This window comes from Rattus norvegicus, chromosome 3 (assembly GCF_036323735.1).
Source record: "Rattus norvegicus strain BN/NHsdMcwi chromosome 3, GRCr8, whole genome shotgun sequence".
In the NCBI taxonomy this organism is placed as follows: Eukaryota; Metazoa; Chordata; class Mammalia; order Rodentia; family Muridae; genus Rattus; species Rattus norvegicus.
In genome coordinates this window covers 95,922,600-95,949,473 of record NC_086021.1, presented here as the reverse complement: position 1 = coordinate 95,949,473, position 26,874 = coordinate 95,922,600, and the positions used below count along the sequence as shown (strand labels likewise).

Here is a 26,874-nt window from a genome sequence, read left to right as displayed (position 1 = left end):
TCTATGTAAGTATTATGACAGACTAATGAAATAATATTGGGAAAATATGATTTAGAAAAAGGAGGGAAAATGTAAGAGTAATGTTCTCAAGAGTGGTAAAGAGAATGGCTATTTAGATGACTCAGCTTGTAATGATGCCTGCTATGAAAACTTATGAGTTGAATTTCATTGTCCTCTAGGACCCACATGGTGGATAAAGAGAACTGTCTTCTGCAAATTGTGCTCTGACCTCATCATGTGTGCCATGGCATGTGCCCATGTATATGGTATAGTTTTTTGTTACATGAAATCAAATTGTCTTTCTCTTCCACTTTCATTCCCTCTCGCAATTCTTTCCTCCTGTCAGCTTCATCCCTTCATATAAAACTCCTTGATTCTTCCTATATCAATAGTAAAAATGTATCATATATTTGCAGCAAAACATATTCTTTTATATCTTCTCATGCAAACCATTTACAATAAACATGTGTGTCATGTTATACTTATTTATGTTATTGAACAGTCTTTTGGAGTAAATGTTAATCTTTTACATGGACATTTTATATTTAATACATTTTGTATTTTATTTATTACCATTTAACTTACTATTTTAAAGTTTGTTCCTTCATGTGATTATAAAAAAAACAATAAAATATGTTCTTGTGTAGCTTAACTTTAATTTCTATAGAAAAGATTTTAAAGGATAAATTGGTGAGATAATATGTTCTTATATTTTCTCATTCAATATTGTCAAATATTCAATATTATCAAATTGTGTCCAAAACATAAAGTTTAAATATTCTTTTCAACTACATGAGTAATTTATTGCTGACTTGATAGGTATAGACGCACATATATCTTTTTCATTTTCTACCTATATTTGTGTTTCAACATCCTATAATGTGTTTCATATATTTAAATGTATTTCTTTTAATTGTTTTGTAAATATTAAAGTTAAGTTTTATGTAATTAAAATCTTATTTTTTATTTTAGAGATTACAATGTAATTTACTGTATGCCTAATTATTATTTAATTTCTTGCATGCTTTTTCTTCTAAATATTAAGATATTTTAATTTTACATTATATCTTTAAACTATCTTTATTCTGCTTATGCTCATTGTACTAGTTTCATGTCAAATTTCAGCAGTTGCTGGGTAGTTGTAAAATTAATTATGACATATCACTTATGTCACAACCTGTTTTTTTCCTGAATATGTCTTTATTTCTCTTTCAGTTGACCCGTAATGCCATTGAAATTTGGAGACTCCTTTTATGTTATTAATAAGTTCTGGAATAAAATAAGCTATGACTTTTATTTTCTTATTTCTAGAATGAATAAACATTATTTTAAAATTTCATGACGTTGCTGCTATCATTTCCAATACTTTGCTTGAACACTGAATAAAGATATACAGAAGAATACATGGAACAGAGAAACAATGTGACTGAGTTTTTTCTCTTGGGCCTTACTCAGAGTCCTGAAGGCCAGAAAATATTATTTGTTGTGTTCTTGGTCATCTATGTTGTGACAATGGCAGGCAACCTACTCATTGTTGTGACTGTTGTGGTCAGTCCAAGTTTAGATGCCCCCATGTACTTCTTTCTTGGCTACTTATCATTTATGGATGCTGTTTATTCAACCACAGTTACACCAAATATGATTATAGACTTACTCTATGAGAAGAAAACTATTTCCTTCAAAGCTTGCATGAGCCAGCTTTTCATAGGACACTTGTTTGGTGGAGCTGAGATCTTACTCTTAGTTGTCATGGCCTATGACCGGTATGTAGCCATCTGTAAACCCTTACATTATCTGACTATCATGAGCCAACGTGTGTGTGTGTTGCTATTGTTGTTGGCCTGGTTTGGGGGTTTCTTGCATGCTGTAGTCCAACTTCTATTTGTATATAACCTTCCTTTCTGTGGCCCTAATATCATTGATCACTTCATCTGTGACATGTACCCTTTATTAAAATTGGCCTGCACAGACACTTATGTTATTGGCCTCACAGTTGTTGCCAATGATGGGGCAATTTGTGTGGTCATCTTTATAATGTTGGTGATTTCTTATGGGGTCATTCTTCACTCCCTGAAGAATCTCAGTCAGGAAGGGAGGCGCAAAGCCCTATCCACCTGTGGCTCCCATATTACTGTGGTAGTCCTCTTCTTTGTTCCCTGTATTTTTATGTATGTGAGGCCTCCTTCTACTTTACCCATTGATAAGTCATTGACTGTATTTTACACCGTTATCACCCCAATGTTAAATCCCCTCATATATACTCTGAGAAATGCAGAGATGAAAAATGCCATGAGGAAACTTTGGACAAGTAAAGGGAAATGAAGTGGAAGAGAAATAGAGGGAGTCAATTTTCTAGGGACTGTCACCCTAATAGAATATCTAATTCTATATACAATATAGAAGTCCATAAGAAAGCGAGAAAATTATTTTATTACACTAAGTTTCTCCTCAATGTTTGTAACTTAAGAGCAATAAGAACAATTACTATGTGAATTCTTTCAGTGAACAACATGCATTTTTAAGATTTTCAGAATAAGTAGAAAAAACACATTAAATTTGAGCAACAAAATAGTTTTACACAGACTAAAGAGTTATGTGCCATAATTACTACTGTAAATTTATTTTAATTTGTGGAAAATTCTTTTGTGTTTCTTAAATAAATTTAATTGGTTTTGAGAGCTGAGAAAGCTTCTTGCCAAGAATAAAGAAATAATATGGAGCTACTTGGATCATTATTTGCCTCTTACACTATTAAAAGCACATTAATATTTAAAATAATTTTAATTTTATGTTTAAAAGAGAACTTTTGATATAATTTTGTTAAAATTCTTGACATATTTGTATTAAATAGAAGTAATATTGAAGTTTTAATGATAATGATAAGGAGGCATAGACAAAATATCTAAATGAACAATGGAGAAATATACCAAATCTTATTTTCTCAATTGGAAAGTCATATGAATTCATTTGGTGGCTGGTATCTTTGCTAGCAGATTTTATAGTTATAAAAACATCCTATCAAAGTTCTGAACTTAGAATGTCTGATACTTTGCTGTTTTTCAACTTCTGTTTCCTTAAGAGCTCATGGCATATTGAAAGAGAACAGCTTCTGACGTTCATATATAAAAATAACAGAATTCAGCCCATGAAGTATAGTAATACAATGCATAGTCTGTATTAGATATTTTAGAAAATACCATCGTCAAGAAAGCTCTTAGGAAAATATAGTCAAGAGAAAGAAAGTAGTGAATTTGTTCAGATTCTTCCTGGATCCATCCTACAATCTCCAGGTCTAAATATCAGCCCCTAGGAATGTTGTTCCCACAGAAGCCTAGCCTAATCCTCCTGTACAGAGTGATGCACTGCTAAATACTGTCACTGCCAACCTCACAGCTCCCCAATAGGAAGTCCAATCCTCTTGTCCATGTTAGAGGGATAATTCAAAGTGATTGGAATGCAACAAGGAACAAAAGAAGTTACCAATGCCCTCAATAACCATGTGCTTTATGTTGTTATAAGCTAGATAGCAAACATCAGTTTTCCTCGCTGATTAGAACTTAGGATTAAGCCTTCAAGAGTAGGTTTCTTGTGGAGTGTGTCTTAAATCCAACCAGAGAGTGGTTAGTTAATCAAACAATGTTTGTGACAGGATTGCAGCAGTGTATCATGCTGGCTATAAATCATAGTGGTTGCAGCTAAGTTGGTGACTGTTACCATCTGAAAGCATGCAGTGTACCTTCCAGTACCATGATCACTAGTCAGCAGTGGTAAAGTCTCTAGTTAGGCACTAGCTTGACCTTTCTGTGAGATATGTGAGTGTTGTCTTCAGTAATAGGGCCTTGAATCAGTTTATGGAAAGCAACCAATAGCTTTTGCAATAGCCTGAATTGTTTGGGGCCTTCCACAGAACTGCTTTGATTAACGACTAAACCAGATATAACCCGTATCTGGCAGTGGAGTTAGGGCAGTATCTCCCTTGTGCTTAGAGTGATTTTATTTATATTTTTACATGTCATATTTATATTTTTAGAAGATTTTGAGGTAGTAGGATTTCATGCAACCATGCGAATGGTCCTTAGTGTTAGTTGTCCCTCAATAACATCTCTCCATCAGTCCATCCATATTTAATCCTTTAGCTTCTTTTTGTCCCTGTTTATCCATTACTGTATATTCTCTTTCTCTTTCCTTAGAAGACCTTGTTGACATCCACATGTAGAACAAAACCTACAATGATTTAGGGAGACTTTTATACACCTCCCCAGGATGATTTTTTACTTTGGATTCATCCATTTAAGTGAAATTTTCATAATTCCATTTTAACAGCTGAATAATATTTCATTGTGCAAATCTGCCACAATTTCATTATATATTCTTTCATTGATGGCTAATTCAATTTTCTGGCTATTATGAATAGAGCACTTAGTCCTAAATGGATTATCTTCATTAAACTCAGGGATCAGGGAGATATAGAAGAGAAGACCAAAAGATTATAAGGAAGTAGATGATTTCAAGGAAACACTGTAAGATGAAACAGGACTGATGGACCAAAAAATTTATAGAAACTCTGATAATAGAGTGGTTCTCGCACTGACGGGGCAAGTGCGCATGAGTCCCAAGCCAAATGGTTTTGGTTTGTGTTTTTATGGTGTGTGTGTGTGTGTGTGTGTGTGTGTGTGTGTGTGTGTGTGCACATTATATTTTCTTTTGTTTCAATTTTGACTTTTCTAAAAAGAGAAATATAGATAATGAAGTTAGGTAGCGCAGGAGGAGAGAGGTTTCTGGGAGGAGTTGGTGAAAGGAAAAGCCAAGGTTAGAATATTGTCTATATATAAACAAGGTATGTAAGGTATATGCCTATGCTATATCTAATAGCTCCTCATATTCTGTATTTATTGAATTGAACAGAAGTTTTAATTTCCAATTCAGCATGCTCAATTGATTGATTTTGCAAATTGGTTATTTATTGTGTTCTTCCATACCCCATATCCCATGATTATATGTTTCACATGCAACTAATTTCTAATTTAAAGCACTAAAAAAGGCTGTCCAATAAGAAATTTACACTACTATCTTCCAAAACAAACAAACAAAAAACAAGGAAAGAAAGAAAGAAAGAAAGAAAGAAAGAAAGGAAGGAAGGAAGAAAGCAAGCAAGCTAGCCAAAAATTCTTCCAAACCAAAATATGAGCAAATCGCAGAACATAGAAGCAAGAACAGTGAATATCAGGGCAACATGGTCTCATCAGATGACTGTGATTTCTCAACCTCTAACCTAAAAGATACTGAAACTAAGAAAGTTCTAGAAGACAATAATTTTAAAATCTAGTAAAATGATCAATGACCTGAAAACAAACACAAATAATCAGATGATTTTGTTCAGAACATAGTGAAGAAAGTTAGCAGTGGAGAATATATCAGCAAAATGGTTGATGAAATCAACATGAAAGTTCAGCAAGGAAACAAAACATGAAAAAAGAAAATATTTTAAATGATAAAACTAAATAAGGCAAATGAAAATCAAAAAGAAAATATTACTAACAGTCTCCACCAAGCATAAGAATACCATACATGGAGGACAAAGTTGAGAGTATTGTGGGCTAAGATTTATGAGGCAACTTAATAGGACTACCATATTCAAGAACTATGTGTTATAATTAAAATTCATAACCACATAACTGAAGGAGCTAGTATAAAGGCATAATAAATATACCAATGTCATAACAGAGAATTTCTGAAATTTATTTTTCTTTTTCAGATAAATGTAACTTTATACACGAGTGCTGAAGTTCCATCATCCATATCCAACTTCTCTCATCACCCCCTACCTACCCTCAGATTCCTGACCACCTTTTCTTAAGATATATATGAGTCAATTTAGCATTATTTATTTCTTTGTGTGCCCAGATGGCCATTTGGAATTGGACAATTTACATGGGAGGTCTTCTCTAAACAAAATTGATTTTCTTTCTCAGCAGCTATTAACCACTTGTAGCTCTTCATCTGGGGCAGGGGGAAATGTAGAATTTTCCTCATCTATGTTAGTATGAAAAGTAGTGTTATCATTATACAAGTTTTGTTCAAACAAACTAGAGTTAAGTTTTAATGGGTGCATATTCCTTCTCATGTCTAGGGAATCTATCTAGGTTGAGACATCTTGCACCTAGGGCTTATCATTCCGACTCATCTTCCATGGATTCTTTGAGCCTTAGGTGTAGGGGTTTGCATTGTATATCTCTCAATTGGGGCTGCCTTTTACAATCACTTATTCAACTTTGAGGATTCACACACCTCTCTAATCGTTTCCACCTGGTATAAGAGAAAGGCCTCTTTGCTGAGGAGTAAGAGCTATACTAATCTGTGTGTATACAGGTAACTATTTAGAATGTAGTTAGAAATTAGAATAGTTTAGGAAGCTGGCATTAGTCAGTTATCCTCTATGTCTGTTACATCACCTGTCTTGGGTGGTTGGGTAGGTTTATAGTGTCAGGGATGAATTCCCTTCCATTGATCACATCCTCATTCCAACTAGATAGCTGCACAATGACAGCCAATCATCAGAGAGGAGGGTTCCAGATGAATTTCTAGTTCAATTCCTCCCAGGCCTCTGTGTGACGTGTGTGTTGTCATCAGCAATAGTGTATTACCTTCAACTTCTGGAAGCAACTAAGGGCAATGACAACAACTCATATATTATTTTAAAAATATTCCTTTCACTTATTTTGTTGTTTGTTTTTTTTTGTGTGGGGTATGCAAATATGACATTCCTTCCATTTGACTAATTTTTTTATCATGCATTTCTAATCTACCATTAAATCTAAATATTGAGTTCTTGATTTCAACTAATACATGTTTTAGTATTTAAACTTACAAAATTCATTTAATATCTCTAATGATTTATAGATTCTTATAGTTTAAGTTCATCATTAAATATTTAATTTCTTATTATCTGTATCAACTATGTTTTTCCTTACTCTGTCTTTCAGTCACATTTTTGTGTTCATCATTTTTATTCTTTTACTTGAATGACAGATCTGGTATATAAAACAATTGTACAGACAAGTCAAGCCTGCTTGTTTACAGTGTTCACTTCTTTGCAGACAGTGAACTCATTTTGTTGTCTCTTACAACATCAGCCCCATAGGTCATCAGTTGTTTTATTTGTAAGGCTTTTGATTGCATTTCATTATCTCTCCTCATAGTTCACTTTTTGATATTTGATACTGAGAAATGTTCCTTTTTAATTTCATGAGTGACAAACACATAATCTCTTTCTAGTATTCTGGAGTGGATCACATCTTGGTTATAGAGAATTACCATGAATTTGGTGCATTTAGAGGAAATGCACTATGATAATACTCTTCATATATTTTTCTTAAAGAAGCAAGCAAATTTCAATTTTGACCTAGTGTAGGCATCATATGATCTACAAACACTCTCATTTATTCAAACTAAAAGAAGTACTTGTAGTTCTCTGAATTCAAGTATGGAGAGACTTAGGAAATTACATCCATTAAATAACTTCATCAAGTGATACATTCTTTTGAAATTTTCAGTTTTCAATTTGTCAGAAAGATGAAATAAGTCCAGCAACGTCAAATGTAATTTTTTATTTCTTACAACCACATTTGTTCTGGCATACATATTAGCTCATAATTACATAATGATAATGTATTTCATGATGACTTTATGTCTTGATAATATTTACAGAATTAAATATGTTTCATAGTTTTTAGTGTTTAACTTAGAAGAAATACATATAACCTTTGGGATTGATAGCTTTATTTCATTTATTCGGTAGGTTGAAAACAGACAAGTTGTAATGAAGCATGTTTACATGGGTATTTATGACATCAAAGATCCAGTGTGTAACTAAGCATATGATATCTGTTCACTGGAGCTGATGGATCCCCAAGATAAATGAGTTACAGTCGAAGACTTTTGAGCACTTGTACATGCACTAAAAACTGATTGTTTTCCCTGTCTTTAGTTTGTTATACAAATCTAAATTCAATTCATAGTATACTGAAAAGAAGGAAAATTATTGACACCGTAAATATTCTTAAAACTTCTTTGGATTCAGAGTTAGAGCTTATCAAAGCCTACAGTCTATCTAACATTGCACAACTTATACAGACTGTCTTCTGAAGAGCTAGATATCACTGCTGGAGTCTAAAGTTCTGAGCTCTGTGGCTTTATACACAAAGTTTATTGGTTGGAATGAGACTCACAGAGGAATGCTATGGTGTGCTTGGTGTTTGGAAAAGAGGATGGGCATGCTCTCTCCTTTAGAATGTTCTAAATACTATTGTGCTTACTAAATATTTGATCATTTACAATTCACATATTATCAATTATAGCAGATCACAAATTTTCACTTTATATTATAGGTTCATCATATTACAAATAAGTCAGAATCTCTTGGCAGCCCTTTTTTTCTCTAGGGAATTGACCAGGGAAAAAAACTTGTTTGGAAGAGCTTGCTGCATTTGAATTTGTTCCAAATAGTCTAACAGATCTATTATGTTTACAGTCTGTAGTCTCTTAATGTTAAACTAGTGATGATGTAATCTGTACATATAAAGGAAGGAATCATTATTTAGAATGGCCTGAGGCCATTTTGAGAACTCCATTCGGTCCAAAAAAGAGGATGTCTTAGTTGAGCCCCAGTCTTCATACTAACATTCTCTTTTCTCATATCTCTGACTGCTCCCAGAATTTTTTGTAAGGTTTGAATTCCCTTATTGAAATCGTACAGATATTCAAATAGTTACTTAAATGTTTGAAGGAAGAAGTATTTCCCCCAAAAAAATGATGCTTGAAAATAAAATAGAAATCTGTTTATACTTGTGGAAAACCTCAATCATCTTCTTATCTAAGATACTAATTTGAAGTTCTGGCTTGGTAAATAGAGGGACTAACACCTAGGTACTTAAATGGTCAATCATGAGTCCACATAACATAGTCAGTTTTCATTGTTTCACAAGAAATGATTGACAGAAAAAAATGTGTAAAATTTTAAGAAAAATTGTGTTGCTAAATTTTGAGTTTGTATATTTGATATACCAAATAATATCCCACATTAGGTTGATTTGCCTAACATCTAATTTTGCACAGCAATGAAAATATATAACTTGTTTCTCCAAGAAGAAACAAGAAAGAAACAAGAAGAAGTTTTTGTTTACTAGCAGGTAAGAGTTTTAATCTACTGTTATATAGTAAATGTTGATTTTATTGATTTTACATTATAAACATTCAGTTGGCTGTTTTATACCTCTCTGGTAGAATAAGTTAATGGGAAGCTGGTGTTGAAATATAGAAATAGTCATCAGTAGTGATTATTTCTAGACCTATGAATGTTATTCATATATTTTATTATCACACCGTAGATATAAAAATGAAAGAAACATTAATTTTGTATACCTAGGACAAGTCCCAAAATACACATCTACAAAATAACTGAGAGTGATGCAAGATAAATTCCTATGAAACCTTGAAATATAACAAATGGCTAAAACATCATATATTCTTTCTGAAGGCAACTGAATTCAATAGCAAATTTACTAAACAGAATTAACTTGCAAAATACCAAACATAGGCTGTTTTAGTTTTATATTTAACATGTATTTATTTTTTTGTATTGACAACAACAAAGGATATATGCTAAATAAATAAAAGACAAACCAGTTTGGTACCTTATATTTTTCTTTATGAGAGATTATATTTTGCCTAATATATTTACGTGTAATTTGTTTTAGAATTTGAATTTGTAAAAAAAAATATGTCTTAACAACTATGCTACAATGTAAAAGAAAGAATCTCTACAATGTCTTTGAAAGTTATATGACCTAAATGACCTAAGTAAGCATGTTAGTATGTCCTTAGAGACAAACTCAGGCTCAGGATAATATGTAACTGATGTTAACTAAACATATATTTAAAATTATTATTAAAATTACTAGTGTGGGAATTTTGTTAATGTCTATTTTATTTTGGGAAAAACATATTCTTTTTTCTTTTATATTTAAGATTACAATATAATTACATTTCTGTCTTCAATCATCTTCCACATTCACAGTAACCCCCTTTACTCTTTGAGAAAAAAATATTCTTAATAACCTGTGTTAATATTTTAAAGATATTAAGACTCTAATTTGGAAGTATGTCAAGACTATTTAAATTTTTACTGCAAAATATTTGAAAATTGACACAACAAACTGTAGTTCAAATACTAGACTTCACTGTGCTATATTAATAAGTACACAATTAAATAATAATTACATAGTAATAATTACTATAGAACCTCTATCTTATTAAACTAGAGCAAAAGGTTAAAAAGAAATAAACATACACAAAATGGGCTGTAAGTTAAGGAGAACCGGCATAATCTTTTCACAGCTTTATGACCTGAAAACGGTGTACTTTTGTCAGTCTGTTTCTTCAAGGAGGATCTCCTAATGAGACGAAACAGTTATGTGAGTGAGACAGAGGGGAGGCACATCATGGTTGCCATCTAGTGAAATAGCATATTCTCTTTTTTCCTTGTTTTATTTTATCTTCCTAGAGTTATTTTTCTTATTTTATTTCCAGTCTTCCTTAGGTTAGGCTTGTCATTCATGTGTGTGTGTGTGTGTGTGTGTATGTGTGTGTGTGTGTGTGTGTGTGTGTGTGTGTAGTGTGCACATATCTCTCTTCATATCTATCTCCTGGTATCTTTGTGTGGAATCTACTTATTTGCTTCTATTTAAGATGGATAAATATTATACTTTCTTATGAATGTATTTATACCAAAACAAGTACGTCTAAAATAGATATATTCTAACATAGTAGATTCTAATGTAGCAGTTGCCATAGCCATGAATTTATTTAAGTTAGTTGAAAATTCCTAAAACCAAGTGTCATAAATATAATTTTTTTTAAATCAGTGTATTAAACAGGCAATGGACAAGATTTAAAAAGATGACAGGCCAAGGAATATGAAGTAACTGGTCTATGTAACAGTAAGTGGGTTACTTTTTTATAGTAATATTTGCTTTTTTACATGTGTTATATCCCAACTTCATGTTCCACTTTTCCAAATTTCCTCCACCTGCCCCATGTCCATTCTTCCTTTATTTCCCTTCAAAAACCAAAACCAAAAACCAAGAAGAATAGTCCGTCTGGGGATATCAACCAAACACATCATAACAAATTACAATAAGACTAGGCACAAACACTCATATCAAAACTAGATGAAGTGACCCAGTAGGAGGAAAAGTGTTCCAAGCTCAGGCAAAATAGTCAGAGTTGCCTCCTCTTCTACTCTTAGGAGTCTTACAACAATACCACAGCAACACAACCATAATTTAAAGGCAGAGGACCTAGCTCAGACCCATAAGGCTTTGTGATTGCCGTGCTACTCTCAGTGTTTTTCTGTGTCAACTTGACATAAGCTGAAGTTATCACAGAGAAAGGAGCCTCAGTTGGGGAAATGCCTCCATGAGACCCAGCTGTAAGGTATTTTCTTAACTAGTGATCAAGGGAGGAGGGACCATTGTGGGTGGTGCCATCCCTGGGCTGGTAGTCTTGGGTTCTATAAGAGTGAAGGCTGAGCAAGCCAGGGGAAGCAAACCAGTAAGAAATATTTCTCCATGGCCTCTGAATCAGCTACTGCTTCCTGACCTGCCTGAATTCCAGTCCTGACTTCCTTTGGTCATGAATAGCAGCCTGGAAAGTGTAAGCTGAATAAACCCTTTCCTTCCCAGCTTACCTCTTGGTCATGATGTTTGTGCAGGAATAGAAACCCTAATTAAGACATTCAGTAAACCCCTATCTGTACTGCTTAGCTGATTCTGAATAACATGTTTTCATGGTATATTCAACCCCTTTTGCTCTAGATTTCTTCCTTTTCCTTTTCTGGAAGGTTCCTCTGACTTTGCCTGGTATTGGTGGTGGGTCTCTGCATCTGCTTTCATGAGTTGCTGAATGGTGGCCTCGGATGACAATCAGCATAGATTATGAGAACAGCAGAATATCATTAGGAATTACCTTATTGATTTTTTTTTACCAGTTATATTTGGGTTTATCCTGGGCTCCTGGGGCTGAGCAAACTCTGGTTCCTGGCTCTTCATACAGCGTCAGCGGGTTTCCTCTCATAGCATGGGCCTTCAGGTGGACCAGTTAGAGGTTGGCCACCCCTACAAATTCTGTGCCACCACTGTCCCAGTACATCTTGTAGGTCAAAGTTTTGGTTATTGTATCCAGTATCTTGTGATTCAATGAGTGAGTTTTGACTGAGCATCCTTTAGACTTGAATGACTGACTACTAATTTATATTGTAAGATATTTCAAGAAGATATTAATTTTGGTGATATATAGATCTTATTCATACATACATTTTATATACCTGTCAACAGATACAACTCTATCAGTTCAAAGAACTGACTCTATATCTTCTTATATATTTGTCAATAACTGCCATCACGAATAAGTGAGTTTGTTGGAAGTGAGAACTCATTTTTTCTTTATTGTGGCTTGGTTCTTTGTTAATTTATGAAGAGTTGGAGTCAAAGACTTTAATTATAATGCTTCAAATGAAATAATCTGAGGAATGCAAAATTTCTAAGGGAAAATCTACTGGCTAGTTAGATGAGGACCTGAATAGATGTTACTAAAGGTTTCCAGCATGTCCTCTACTATAAAAGATAAACCTGAAGATGTGCTTAAGAAGAAAAGAAATTCATGGTCTTTTAATTATATCATTACAGATCCTGTTTTCCTGAGTTATTCACTGAAAAGCAATCCAAATATACTTAAATGGGACAGAGAAACAATGTCACAGAATTTATCCTCCTGGGACTCACTCAAGATCCAACTGGACAAAAAGCATTATTTGTCATGTTTTTACTTATCTACATTGTGACAATGGTGGGCAATCTGCTTATTGTGGCCACAGTGATTGCCAGCTCCTCTTTGGACTCCCCAATGTACTTCTTTCTTGCTTATTTATCAATCATGGATTCTGTTTATTCTACTTCCACATCACCAAAGTTGATTATGGACTTACTCTCCGACAAAAAGACCATCTCATTCACAGCTTGCATGGGCCAACTCTTTACTGAGCACTTATTTGGTGGTGCTGAGGTCTTCCTCCTGGTGGTGATGGCCTACGATCGATATGTGGCCATCTGTAAACCCCTTCACTATTTGACCATCATGAATCGACAGATTTGCATCCTTCTGTTGGTGATAGCCTGGGTTGGTGGGTTTGCTCACTCCGTGATTCAACTTGCTTTTGTGTCTAATTTGCCTTTCTGTGGACCCAATGTCATCGACCATTTTATCTGTGACATGTACCCACTATTGAGACTTGCATGCAGTGACACTTACTTCATTGGCCTTACTGTGGTTGCAAATGGTGGAGCAATCTGTATGGTCATTTTTATTCTTCTTTTAATCTCCTATGCATTCATCCTAAACTCTCTTAAAAACTACAGTCAGGAAGGGAGACGTAAAGCCTTGTCCACCTGCAGCTCCCACATCACTGTGGTTGTTCTTTTTTTCGTCCCCTGCATTTTCATTTATGTTAGGCCAGTCTCTAACTTTCCCATTGATAAGTCAATAAGTGTGGTTTTTACAGTTATCACTCCCATGCTGAACCCTTTAATATATACTCTGAGAAATGCAGAGATGAAAAATGCCATGCAAAAACTCTGGTGTAAAACATCAACTACAGGCAGAGTAAGAGTGCACTCCACACACTGAGGACTTCTGTTGTAGTGAAGGACCCTAGGGGATTTTGACAGTCTTACACCACCTGCCTCAGGTCAAGACTAAGCCAAGTTCCATTCTCCACCCACAGTTCTCCAGAGGATCAAGAGCATTCTTTAAAAACCACAGAATGTACTGACCGATAGTCACTTGACTCTCTTGTCCCAGATAGAGTTAGAATGCAAGTCATAATCTGCTCATGCTTGTTAGCCAATAAATTTAAAGGTCAATATCCTTAGCCAATAAGTTTAAACTGGCGTACCATAGCAATTTCCTAATGAAGTCTCAGACTGTACATGTCCTTTTGTGCTAATAAATTGCTAATTGTAGATTTCACTTACTGGTTTCTAGTCAAATAGCCTTCACATACTGGTAAGTGTTATACTCATATTTTTATATGAAATAGATATCTCTTAATAGATATAATTTTATCCTTTATCCAAAAGTCAGTCAAGAGGTATATTGTAGACCAGGTCCCTATTTTCAATTAAATTAACACAGATCCTGACTATTTATTTTTATTCAATACTCAAGATATTGCCAAGGCATAGATCTAAGTTCCTAAGATTTAATTTAAAAACAAAACAACATAACACTAAGGATTAGTTGCTTTGGATTTTCCCATGATAAAAGTAACAAAAGAGACAAACCTGGAAGTTTATTAAGTTGCTGATGGCCACCTAGGTGAGATAAACTGTGAGTGTAGTGTATTGGTCCATTGTTCATCCCTCTGTTTTCTCTTTCCAGAAAAGACACCTCCATTATCTTCTCTCAAGTCCAAGCTGGATTTGAAATGCAGAGGTTTTTTTTGTCATTATAGTCATTGAATTCTTCATCTCAGTTACTATTGCTGGAGGTTTTTCAAGTAATGCAATTAAGTTGATAATTGCTGTTATACAATATATAATAGAAAAGTATTTTATTCAGAATGAAAGAAAGCTTCATTCTTGAGCTTTATAGTTTCATGCAGGTCCTGTTTTTTCTGAGCTCTTGTCTGTAACATGTCTTATAAAAGAGTAATGGGACAGAGAAACAATGTCACAGAGTTTATCCTCTCCAACTCATTCAGGATCCTGTTGGCATGCACCTAGTATGCTGGAGAGTTTGAATGGGAAGGGTTCAGAGGTCACCCAGTTCAATTTCTTTATCTTCCGATCTGCAAACAGAAACATGTAACTATACTTACAGCCAATGTCTTTGTGGAGCTTTCCCTAAACTATTTTTTTTCTGAATCCTTACATGAAGGTTCCATTTTTGTGCAATGTTAGTCTCTAGAAAACCATATATTTTAACTATCTGTCTTTCGAGTTTCCATTTTCTCCAGTCTCACTGCATATCTTACTATAAGAGTCTGAAAAATATCATATCAGATTCTAACACAGCAATTGGTAATAGAGATGAGTTGGTTTTGTTTGGGTAAATAAAACTAACAAGGTCAAGATCATACATAGAGATGTGGTATGACTTTGGAATAGGTAGGTGTGTGATGTACAGTACAGGATTACAGCTCAGCACACATGAGACGCCTTATGAAATAATTGTCCTACGTAACACTATTTTTACGGGTCTCAGGTCTTTTTCCCGATGGTGATAGCTTATGATTAATATATAGCCATCTGTAAGCCTGCACTATTTGCCCATTATGAACTGTCAGGTTTGTTCCAGGAACCTTACCACCTGGAGAGAGAGCAAGACAAGACACAGAGTAGGACTCTGTTGTGGCTCTAAGGACTGAGGATCTCCAGTCAGTTAGAGTCTCTAACTATACTGAAATGCTGATAACTTGTAAAAAGCCCTAAAATCTTTCTTGCTTATTCTGAGGGTAAAAAACTGCTGGCTTAGGTGATTGACACCTGTAGCCTAACAGGAGGGGATCAAGTAATGAGGCCTTTGTTCTATCTCAGCAGGAACTGCGAGTCTCTAGCTTTCAGTCTGCTAGTAGAAGTTGCAGTAAGAAAATAAGACACTCTGAAAACTGGTTATAACATTTATTTCTAAACTGCAAAAAAATTACCTATGAAAGCTTTCTAAGAAAAAGGGGAAAGTGGAAAGATCCTAACCAAGGCAGGGGAAATTTTTTTTTCTCTTTGTACTCAGTACTTAGATATTTCTCAGAATACATGATCATGCAATAAAAGTTCAGCACAAGTTAACAAAAGTTCAAATCATAAATCAAATAAGTTTACATGCATATCCATTAGGAGTAATTATCTGACTAAACATCCATCACCTGTCTCAGCTCCTGTGGAACTCCTGTGGTTCATTGAAAGTTAAAAACCATAACTAAGTTATTAGTGAAGTTTAAATAGACAAACTCAGTTAATGTTTTATCCTCTGTCCTAGCACCTATAATAAATTGTTAGGTCCCTTTTTATGACCTTTGGTTAATTGACTTACAAACTCTTGGAAAATTCTCTGAGTAGTAGAAAGTCTGGTTACTATCTAGAAGCAATTAACTGATGACACAGTGGGGGATGAGGAGAGTTCTCATTGCAGTTTTGACTATTGGAAAAGGACTTAATAGCAGTCCTAGTATAAAAGAGCTTCATAAATACTGATTTAGGAATTTAGTAATTCTTTTAGGATCATCATAAAGAATTGAGAAGCCATCTGTTTGTCTATATAGTATCACTACAAGACAGTACATCTTAGTAGTTCTGCAGGGATCTGCTCAAAAGGGGTGGGCTAATACCTAATGATTGTCATACCTGAAGCTCTCATATCACTGTGCTTGTCTGTGTTTTACGTAATATTTGTTTCCATCTTTCCCAATAATAAATCCATAAGTGAAATTTTACAGCTATCACACCTATGTTGAATCTTTAATATGCACCTGGAGAAATTGAGAGATAAAATGCTACAAGAAAATTTTGGTGTTAAAAAGTAATTATAGGTTCAGAGAGGCAGACAAGCCTGGGAAACCAGAAGTGACTGCTCCCTGCACACACATCTCGGACGCCAGAGGAAAAAGCCAAAGACCATCTGGAACCCTGGTGCACTGAAGCTCCCTGAAGGGGCGGCACAGGTCTTCCTGGTTGCTGCCGCTGCAGAGAGCCCGTGGGGAGCACCCCACGAGCGAACCTGAGCCTCGGGACCACAGGTAAGACCAAATTTTCTGCTGCAAGAAAGCTGCCTGGTGAGCTTGGGACACAGGAAAGCAGAATTTCTCTAGGACCAGGCACGTTCTGTGTTTACCGGAAGTCCCACACCCGCGGATCCCGGCCCGCAGCAGCTCTCTGCTCCCAGACCCGGTGAGAGAGAGACCCAACCGCCTGGTCAGGTGGGCACTCCTGAGGCTGCAGAGCGGAAGAGACCACCAACTCTGCTCACCCCTGCCCACATCCCTGGCCCAAGAGGAAACTGTATAAGGCCTCTGGGCTCCCGTGGGGAAGGGTCCAGGAGCGGCAGGACCCCTGTGCCTGAGACACCGCCGGAACCTGAAAGAAACAGACCGGATAAACAGTTCTCTGCACCCAAATCCCGTGGGAGGGAGAGCTGAACCTTCAGAGAGGCAGACAAGCCTGGGAAACCAGAAGTGACTGCTCCCTGCACACACATCTCGGACGCCAGAGGAAAAAGCCAAAGACCATCTGGAACCCTGGTGCACTGAAGTTCCCGGAAGGGGCGGCACAGGTCTTCCTGGTTGCTGCCGCTGCAGAGAGCCCGTGGGGAGCACCCCACGAGCGAACCTGAGCCTCGGGACCACAGGTAAGACCAACTTTTCTGCTGCAAGAAAGCTGCCTGGTGAACTCAAGACACAGGCCCACAGGAACAGCTGAAGACCTGTAGAGAGGAAAAACTACACGCCAGAAAGCAGAACACTCTGTCCCCATAACTGACTGAAAGAGAGGAAAACAGGTCTACAGCACTCCTGTCACACAGGCTTATAGGACAGTCTAGCCACTGTCAGAAATAGCAGAACAAAGTAACACTAGAGATAATCTGATGGCGAGAGGCAAGCGCAGGAACCCAAGCAACAGAAACCAAGACTACATGCCATCATCGGAGCCCAATTCTCCCACCAAAACAAACACGGAATATCCAAACACACCAGAAAAGCAAGATCTAGTTACAAAATCATATTTGATCATGATGCTGGAGGACTTCAAGAAAGACATGAACACACTTAGGGAAGCACAGGAAAACATTAATAAACAAGTAAAAGCCTACAGAGAGGAATCGCAAAAATCCCTGAAAGAATTCCAGGAAACACAATCAAACAGTTGAAGGAATTAAAAATGGAAATAGAAGCAATCAAGAAAGAACACATGGAAACAACCCTGGATATAGAAAACCAAAAGAAGAGACAAGGAGCTGTAGATACAAGCCTCACCAACAGAATTCAAGAGATGGAAGAGAGAATCTCAGGAGCAGAAGATTCCATAGAAATCATTGACTCAACTGTCAAAGATAATGTAAAGCGGAAAAAGCTACTGGTCCAAAACATACAGGAAATCCAGGACTCAATGAGAAGATCAAACCTAAGGATAATAGGTATAGAAGAGAGTGAAGACTCCCAGCTCAAAGGACCAGTAAATATCTTCAACAAAATCATAGAAGAAAACTTCCCTAACCTAAAAAAAGAGATACCCATAGACATACAAGAAGCCTACAGAACTCCAAATAGATTGGACCAGAAAAGAAACACCTCCCGTCACATAATTGTCAAAACACCAAACGCACAAAATAAAGAAAGAATATTAAAAGCAGTAAGGGAAAAAGGTCAAGTAACATATAAAGGGAGACCTATCAGAATCACACCAGACTTCTCGCCAGAAACTATGAAGGCCAGAAGATCCTGGACTGATGTCATACAGACCCTAAGAGAACACAAATGCCAGCCCAGATTACTGTATCCAGCAAAACTCTCAATTAACATTGATGGAGAAACCAAGATATTCCATGACAAAACCAAATACACAATATCTTTCTACAAATCCAGCACTACAAAGGATAATAAATGGTAAAGCCCAACATAAGGAGGCAAGCTATACCCTAGAAGAAGCAAGAAACTAATCGTCTTGGCAACAAAACAAAGAGAATGAAAGCACACAAACATAACCTCACATCCAAATATGAATATAAAGAGAAGCAATAATCACTATTCCTTAATATCTCTCAATATCAATGGCCTCAACTCCCCAATAAAAAGACATAGGTTAACAAACTGGATACGCAATGAGGACCCTGCATTCTGCTGCCTACAGGAAACACACCTCAGAGACAAAGACAAACACTACCTCAGAGTGAAAGGCTGGAAAACAACTTTCCAAGCAACTGGTCAGAAGAAGCAAGCTGGAGTAGCCATTCTAATATCAAATGAAATCAATTTTCAATTAAAAGTCATCAAAAAAGATAAGGAAGGACACTTCATATTCATCAAAGGAAAAATCCACCAAGATGAACTCTCAATCCTAAATATCTATGCCCCAAATACAAGGGCACCTACATACGTAAAAGAAACCTTACTAAAGCTCAAAACACACATTGCACCTCACACAATAATAGTGGGAGACTTCAACACCCCACTCTCATCAATGGACAGATCATGGAAACAGAAATTAAACAGTGATGTCGACAGACTAAGAGAAGTCATGAGCCAAATGGACTTAACGGATATTTATAGAACATTCTATCCTAAAGCAAAAGGATATACCTTCTTCTCAGCTCCTCATGGTACTTTCTCCAAAATTGACCATATAATTGGTCAAAAAACGGGCCTCAACAGGTACAGAAAGATAGAGATAATCCCATGCATGCTATCGGACCACCACGGCCTAAAACTGGTCTTCAATAACAATAAGGGAAGAATGCCCACATATACGTGGAAATTGAACAATGCTCTACTCAATGATAACCTGGTCAAGGAAGAAATAAAGAAAGAAATTAAAAACTTTTTAGAATTTAATGAAAATGAAGATATAACATACCCAAACATATGGGACACAATGAAAGCTGTGCTAAGAGGAAAACTCATAGCGCTGAGTGCCTGCAGAAAGAAACAGGAAAGAGCATATGTCAGCAGCTTGACAGCACACCTAAAAGCTCTAGAACAAAAAGAAGCAAATGCAGCCAGGAGGAGTAGAAGGCAGGAAATAATCAAACTCAGAGCTGAAATCAACCAAGTAGAAACAAAAAGGACCATAGAAAGAATCAACAGAACCAAAAGTTGGTTCTTTGAGAAAATCAACAAGATAGATAAACCCTTAGCCAGACTAACGAGAGGACACAGAGAGTGCGTCCAAATTAACAAAATTAGAAATGAAAAGGGAGACATAACTACAGATTCAGAGGAAATTCAAAAAATCATCAGATCTTACTATAAAAACCTATATTCAACAAAATTTGAAAATCTTCAGGAAATGGACAATTTCCTAGACAGATACCAGGTATCGAAGTTAAATCAGGAACAGATAAACCAGTTAAACAACCCCGTAACTCCTAAGGAAATAGAAGCAGTCATTAAAGGTCTTCCAACCAAAAAGAGCCCAGGTCCAGACGGGTTTAGTGCAGAATTCTATCAAACCTTCATAGAAGACCTCATACCAATATTATCCAAACTATTCCACAAAATTGAAACAGATGGAGCACTACCGAATTCCTTCTACGAAGCCACAATTACTCTTAAACCTAAACCACACAAAGACACAACGAAGAAAGAGAACTTCAGACCAATTTCCCTTATGAATATCGACGCAAAAATACTCAATAAAATTCTGGCAAACCGAATTCAAGAGCACATCAAAACAATCATCCACCATGATCAAGTAGGCTTCATCCCAGGCATGCAGGGATGGTTTAATATACGGAAAACCATCAACGTGATCCATCATATAAACAAACTGAAAGAACAAAACCACATGATCATTTCATTAGATGCTGAGAAAGCATTTGACAAAATTCAACACCCCTTCATGATAAAAGTCCTGGAAAGAATAGGAATTCAAGGCCCATACCTAAACATAGTAAAAGCCATATACAGCAAACCAGTTGCTAACATTAAACTAAATGGAGAGAAACTCGAAGCAATCCCACTAAAATCAGGGACTAGACAAGGCTGCCCACTCTCTCCCTACTTATTCAATATAGTTCTTGAAGTTCTAGCCAGAGCAATCAGACAACAAAAGGAGATCAAGGGGATACAGATCGGAAAAGAAGAAGTCAAAATATCACTATTTGCAGATGACATGATAGTATATTTAAGTGATCCCAAAAGTTCCACCAGAGAACTACTAAAGCTGATAAACAACTTCAGCAAAGTGGCTGGGTATAAAATTAACTCAAATAAATCAGTTGCCTTCCTCTATACAAAAGAGAAACAAGCCGAGAAAGAAATTAGGGAAACGACACCCTTCATAATAGACCCAAATAATATAAAGTACCTCGGTGTGACTTTAACCAAGCAAGTAAAAGATCTGTACAATAAGAACTTCAAGACACTGAGGAAAGAAATTGAAGAAGACCTCAGAAGATGGAAAGATCTCCCATGCTCATGGATTGGCAGGATTAATATAGTAAAAATGGCCATTTTACCAAAAGCAATCTACAGATTCAATGCAATCCCCATCAAAATACCAATCCAATTCTTCAAAGAGTTAGACAGAACAATTTGCAAATTCATCTGGAATAACAAAAAACCCAGGATAGCTAAAGCTATCCTCAACAATAAAAGGACTTCAGGGGGAATCACTATCCCTGAACTCAAGCAGTATTACAGAGCAATAGTGATAAAAACTGCATGGTATTGGTACAGAGACAGACAGATAGACCAATGGAATAGAATTGAAGACCCAGAAATGAACCCACACACCTATGGTCACTTGATTTTTGACAAAGGAGCCAAAACCATCCAATGGAAAAAAGATAGCATTTTCAGCAAATGGTGCTGGTTCAACTGGAGGGCAACATGTAGAAGAATGCAGATCGATCCATGCTTATCACCCTGTACAAAGCTTAAGTCCAAGTGGATCAAGGACCTCCACATCAAACCAGACACACTCAAACTAATAGAAGAAAAACTAGGGAAGCATCTGGAACACATGGGCACTGGAAAAAATTTCCTGAACAAAACACCAATGGCTTATGCTCTAAGATCAAGAATCGACAAATGGGATCTCATAAAACTGCAAAGCTTCTGTAAGGCAAAGGACACGGTGGTTAGGACAAAACGGCAACCAACAGATTGGGAAAAGATCTTTACCAATCCTACAACAGATAGAGGCCTTATATCCAAAATATACAAAGAACTCAATAAGTTAGACCGCAGGGAAACAAATAACCCTATTAAAAAATGGGGTTCAGAGCTAAACAAAGAATTCACAGCTGAGGAATGCCGAATGGCTGAGAAACACCTAAAGAAATGTTCAACATCTTTAGTCATAAGGGAAATGCAAATCAAAACAACCCTGAGATTTCACCTCACACCAGTGAGAATGGCTAAGATCAAAAACTCAGGTGACAGCAGATGCTGGCGAGGATGTGGAGAAAGAGGAACACTCCTCCATTGTTGGTGGGATTGCAGACTGGTAAAACCATTCTGGAAATCAGTCTGGAGGTTCCTCAGAAAATTGGACATTGAACTGCCTGAGGATCCAGCTATACCTCTCTTGGGCATATACCCAAAAGATGCCTCAACATATAAAAGAGACACGTGCTCCACTATGTTCATCGCAGCCTTATTTATAATAGCCAGAAAATGGAAAGAACCGAGATGCCCTTCAACAGAGGAATGGATACAGAAAATGTGGTACATCTACACAATGGAATATTACTCAGCTATCAAAAACAACGAGTCTATGAAATTCGTAGGCAAATGGTTGGAACTGGAAAATATCATCCTGAGTGAGCTAACCCAATCACAGAAAGACATACATGGTATGCACTCATTGATAAGTGGCTATTAGCCCAAATGCTTGAATTACCCTAGATCCCTAGAACAAACGAAACTCAAGACGGATGATCAAAATGTGAATGCTTCACTCCTTCTTTAAATGAGGAAAAAGAATACCCTTGGCTGGGAAGGGAGAGGCAAAGATTAAAACAGAGACTGAAGGAACACCCATTCAGAGCCTGCCCCACAGGTGGCCCATACATATACAGCCACCCAATTGGACAAGATGGATGAAGCAAAGAAGTGCAGACCGACAGGAGCCGGACGTAGATCGCTCCTAAGAGACACAGCCAGAATACAGCAAATACAGAGGCGAATGCCAGCAGCAAACCACTAAGCTGAGAATAGGTCCCCCGTTGAAGGAATCAGAGAAAGAACTGGAAGAGCTTGAAGGGGCTCGAGACCCCAAAAGTACAACAATGTCAAGCAACCAGAGCTTCCAGGGACTAAGCCACTACCTAAAGACTATATATGGACTGACCCTGGACTCTGATCCCATAGGTAGCAATGAATATCCTAGTAAGAGCACCAGTGGAAGGGGAAACCCTGGGTCCTGCTAAGACTGAACCCCCAGTGAACTAGACTATGGGGGGAGGGCGGCAATGGGGGGAGGGTTGGGAGGGGAACACCCATAAGGAAGGGGAGGGGGGAGGGGGATTTTGCCCGGAAACCGGGAAAGGGAATAACACTTGAAATGTATATAAGAAATACTCAAGTTAATAAAAAAAAATAAAATAAAAAAAAAAGTAATTATAGGTATAATATTAAAAATAATTTCCTCACACAGATATATATTCTGAAGCAAGGTATAGAGAGAAGCTTCTTTTATTCATTAATGTATTGTTTGCTTTGTTTTTAGAGCTAGAGTTTCTCTGTGTAGTCTTGGCTGTCTTGGAACTTACTGTGTAGATCAGGATAGCCTCCAGATCAGAATTCCATCCCCCTCTGCCTCCTGAAAGCAGGTATTAAAGATCTGTACCACCACCACCCGTCTCAAGGAGGAACTGTTGGTAAAGATGTCATCATTAAGTCAATCTGTTCTCTATAGGTGTGACTCTTCTGTCTATAGATTATTAAAACTAGAGTAAATAATTTATTGATTTTAAGATTAATTTTCTAGGAAATTAAGATATCAATATAAAGGTACAAAAGCAAAACTGTGATCATTTAAAATGTATTTTTCAATTGTATTCAATTTCTGCAGCTTTTCAAGTAAAAATGAATATTTTAAAAAGATTTATTAATTGTGTATACAGCAGTCTACTGGCATGTATACCTGCAGGCCAGGAGAGGGCGCAGATCTCATAATAGACGATTGTGAGCCACCATGTGGTCACTGAGAATTGAACTCAGGACCTCTGGAAGAGCAGACTGTGTTCTTGACCTTGGAACCATCTCTCTAGCTCCAAACGAGAGCTTCTTATTCTGTCTTCATAATTCCAAATGAAGTTTCACATTATTTTACATAATGGTCACATTCCTTAATATTGTATTCAACTGAAAGAGTTTGCTTACATATTTAAAACTCAGTTCACTGTATTATGAATTTTTTCAATTTTATGTATAAATAAACAACCTGTTTTTCATGGTGTTTGGTTATCTTGTAGTATCTTTATTAGAATATAGAAGTGTTTTCTTTGTTAAGTTGTTCTTTGAATTCCATATGTACACTTTTACTCACAGAAATACATAACATTCACATGATAATGATGAATAAAATTAAATAATATAACAATTTTTGTATTATCTGAATGGTCTATTTGTGGTGTCATTGTAGCTGTCTTTCATTCATTCCTGGCCTGCTGCATTTTGTTATTTTTATGTAGGTTTCAGATTTGTTATATATAAACCCTCAATAGTGACTTCAAGCCTGGTTGTTTAGAGTCTACTATTTTTCTCACCACATTTTCATTTTTTTCATTTTGGTCACAAAGTTTAGGAATCTACCACACAGGTGTTCACTCTTCCATTGACAGGTTAATGATTTTAGCACATACAATTGCATTTGTCTAGTTCTTTCCGATCTTATTTGAAATACATATATATATTATATTGAAGGCATTGTAGTTTGGCAATATACAGGGGTTATAGATAATTGATGTGATCCTAGAATATATTTATATAGGGGCTAATAACTCTAGTTTGTGATTTTTTTAAATCTTTTTGAAATTATTTTATTTATTTGCATTCCAAAAGTTGACTCCCTTTCCCTGTCCCACCCCCAGGAGTTTTTCACCACAACCTTCTTTCTCCCCTTCCTCTGAAAGCATGTTTCCCCACCTGCCCACCCACCCCCACCAGCATCCCTCTTCCTTGGGGCATCAAGTTTCTACAAGATTAAGCACATTCTCTCCTACTGAGGCCATACAAGCCAATCCTCTGTTTTACCTATGTCCTGGGTCACAAACCAGCCTATGTATGCTCCTATGCTCCTTGTTTGATTTAGTCTCTGGGAGCTCTGAGGGGTTCAGATAGTTAACACTGTTGGTCTTCCTAAGGAGTTGCCATTCCCTTTAGCTCCTTCAGTCCTTCCCCTCACTCTTCCATAGGAGCTCCGGACCTCAGTCCAATGGTTGGCTATAAGCATCTGTATTTGTCTCAGTCAGTTGCTGGTAGAGCGTCTAAGAGGACAGCCACACCAGGCTCTTGGCTGCAGGCACAATATGGCTTTAGTAATAGTGTCTGGATTTGATGCCTGCCTATAAGATTAATCCCAAGTTGGGATTACTGGGTGTCCTTTTCTTCAGTCTTTGCTCCATTTTTTGTCTCTGTATTTCCTTTAGAAAGGAACAATTCTGAGGTAAAAATTTTGAAGCTGGCTGGGTGGCCCCAACCCACAATTGGGGACCACGTCTATCTATTGGAGGTGGTCTCTTTAGGTTCTATCTCCCTACTGTTTGACATTTGTCTTCTGGAGGTTCCCCTACACCCTACACCAAACGATGCACATTTCTATTCTTTTCTGAGTCCTCTGGGCATCTCTCCTGTCTCTCCCCATACCTGTTCCTGCCCCACCTCTTCTACTCCCCTCTTCCCCTCCCCTCTCCCTCCCCTCTCCCATCCAGTATCTTTCTACCTCTGAGTCCCATGGTGATTATTTTGTTCCCCTTCTAAATGGATTTCAGGTATCTACACTTGGTTCTTCCTTCTTGTTAAGCTTCTTATGTCTGTGAGTTGTATCATGGGTATTCTGAACTTTTTGGCTAATATATGCTTATCAGTGAGTATATACTTTGCATGTCTTTGGGGTATGTGTTACCTCACTCAGGATGATATTTTCTAGTTCTATCAATTTGCCTGCAAATTCATGGTGTCCTAACTTTTTAAAAGCTAAATAGTATTCCATTGTGTAGATGAATGACATTTTCTTTATTGATTCTTTGTTTGAGGCAAATGTGGGTTGTTTCAAGGTTCAGGCTATTGCAAATAAGACCACTATGAACACAGTGGAACACGTGTCTTTGTGGCATGGTAGAGCATCTTTTGGATATACTCCCAGGAATGATATAGCTGGGCTTCAGGTAGATCAATTTCCAGTTTACTGAGGAACTGCCAGATTGATTTCTAGAATGGTTGTACCAGTTTGCAATCCCACCAACACTAGAGTAGTGTTCCTACCAGCACTAGAGGAATATTCCTCTTTCTCCAGATCCTTGCCAGTATGTACTGTAGCCTGAGTTTTTAATCTTAACTATTCTGATTGGTGTAAGGTGGAATCTCAGACTTGTTTGATTTGCATTTCCTTGAGGACTAAGGACTTTTAATATTTTTTAAGTGCTTCTCAGCCGTTCAAGATTCCTCTTTTCAGAATTCTCTGGTTAGCTTTGTACCCCAATTTAAACTTCTTGAGTTATTTTTATATTTTTGATATTAGCCATCCACCAGTTGTGGAGTTAGTGAAGATCTTTTCCTAATCTGTAGGATTCCACTTAGTTCTACTGACAGTATCCTTTGTCTTACAGAAGCTTTTCAGTTTCATGAGGTCCTGTTTATCAATTTCATCTTAGAGCCTGAGCTAACAGTTTTCTGTTCAGGAAACCTTACCCTGTGCCAATGTGTTTGAGATTAATTCCCACTTTCTCTTTTATTAGATTCAGTATATCAGTATTTATATGAAAGCCCTTGATCCACTTGCACCTGATATTGTATAGGAGAAAAATATAGATCAATTTGCAGTCTTCTAAATATATACCTCCAGGAAGACCAGCACCATTTGTTGAAGATGCTTCCTTTTCCCC

At 36.7% G+C, this 26,874-nt stretch overlaps 2 protein-coding genes across 2 annotated transcripts; both read left to right on the top strand.

Annotated features, from left to right (window-relative positions):
• Nucleotides 1-1,404: 1,404 nt before the first annotated feature.
• Nucleotides 1,405-2,322, top strand: LOC120101452 (olfactory receptor 4A15-like). The gene has a single exon (XM_039106072.1). The coding sequence runs from the start codon at nt 1,405-1,407 to the stop codon at nt 2,320-2,322; it is 918 nt and encodes a 305-aa protein (XP_038962000.1).
• Nucleotides 2,323-12,792: 10,470 nt separating this feature from the next.
• Olr703 (olfactory receptor 703) lies at nt 12,793-13,740 on the top strand. The gene has a single exon (NM_001000359.1). The coding sequence runs from the start codon at nt 12,793-12,795 to the stop codon at nt 13,738-13,740; it is 948 nt and encodes a 315-aa protein (NP_001000359.1).
• The last annotated feature ends 13,134 nt before the right edge of the window (nt 13,741-26,874 follow it).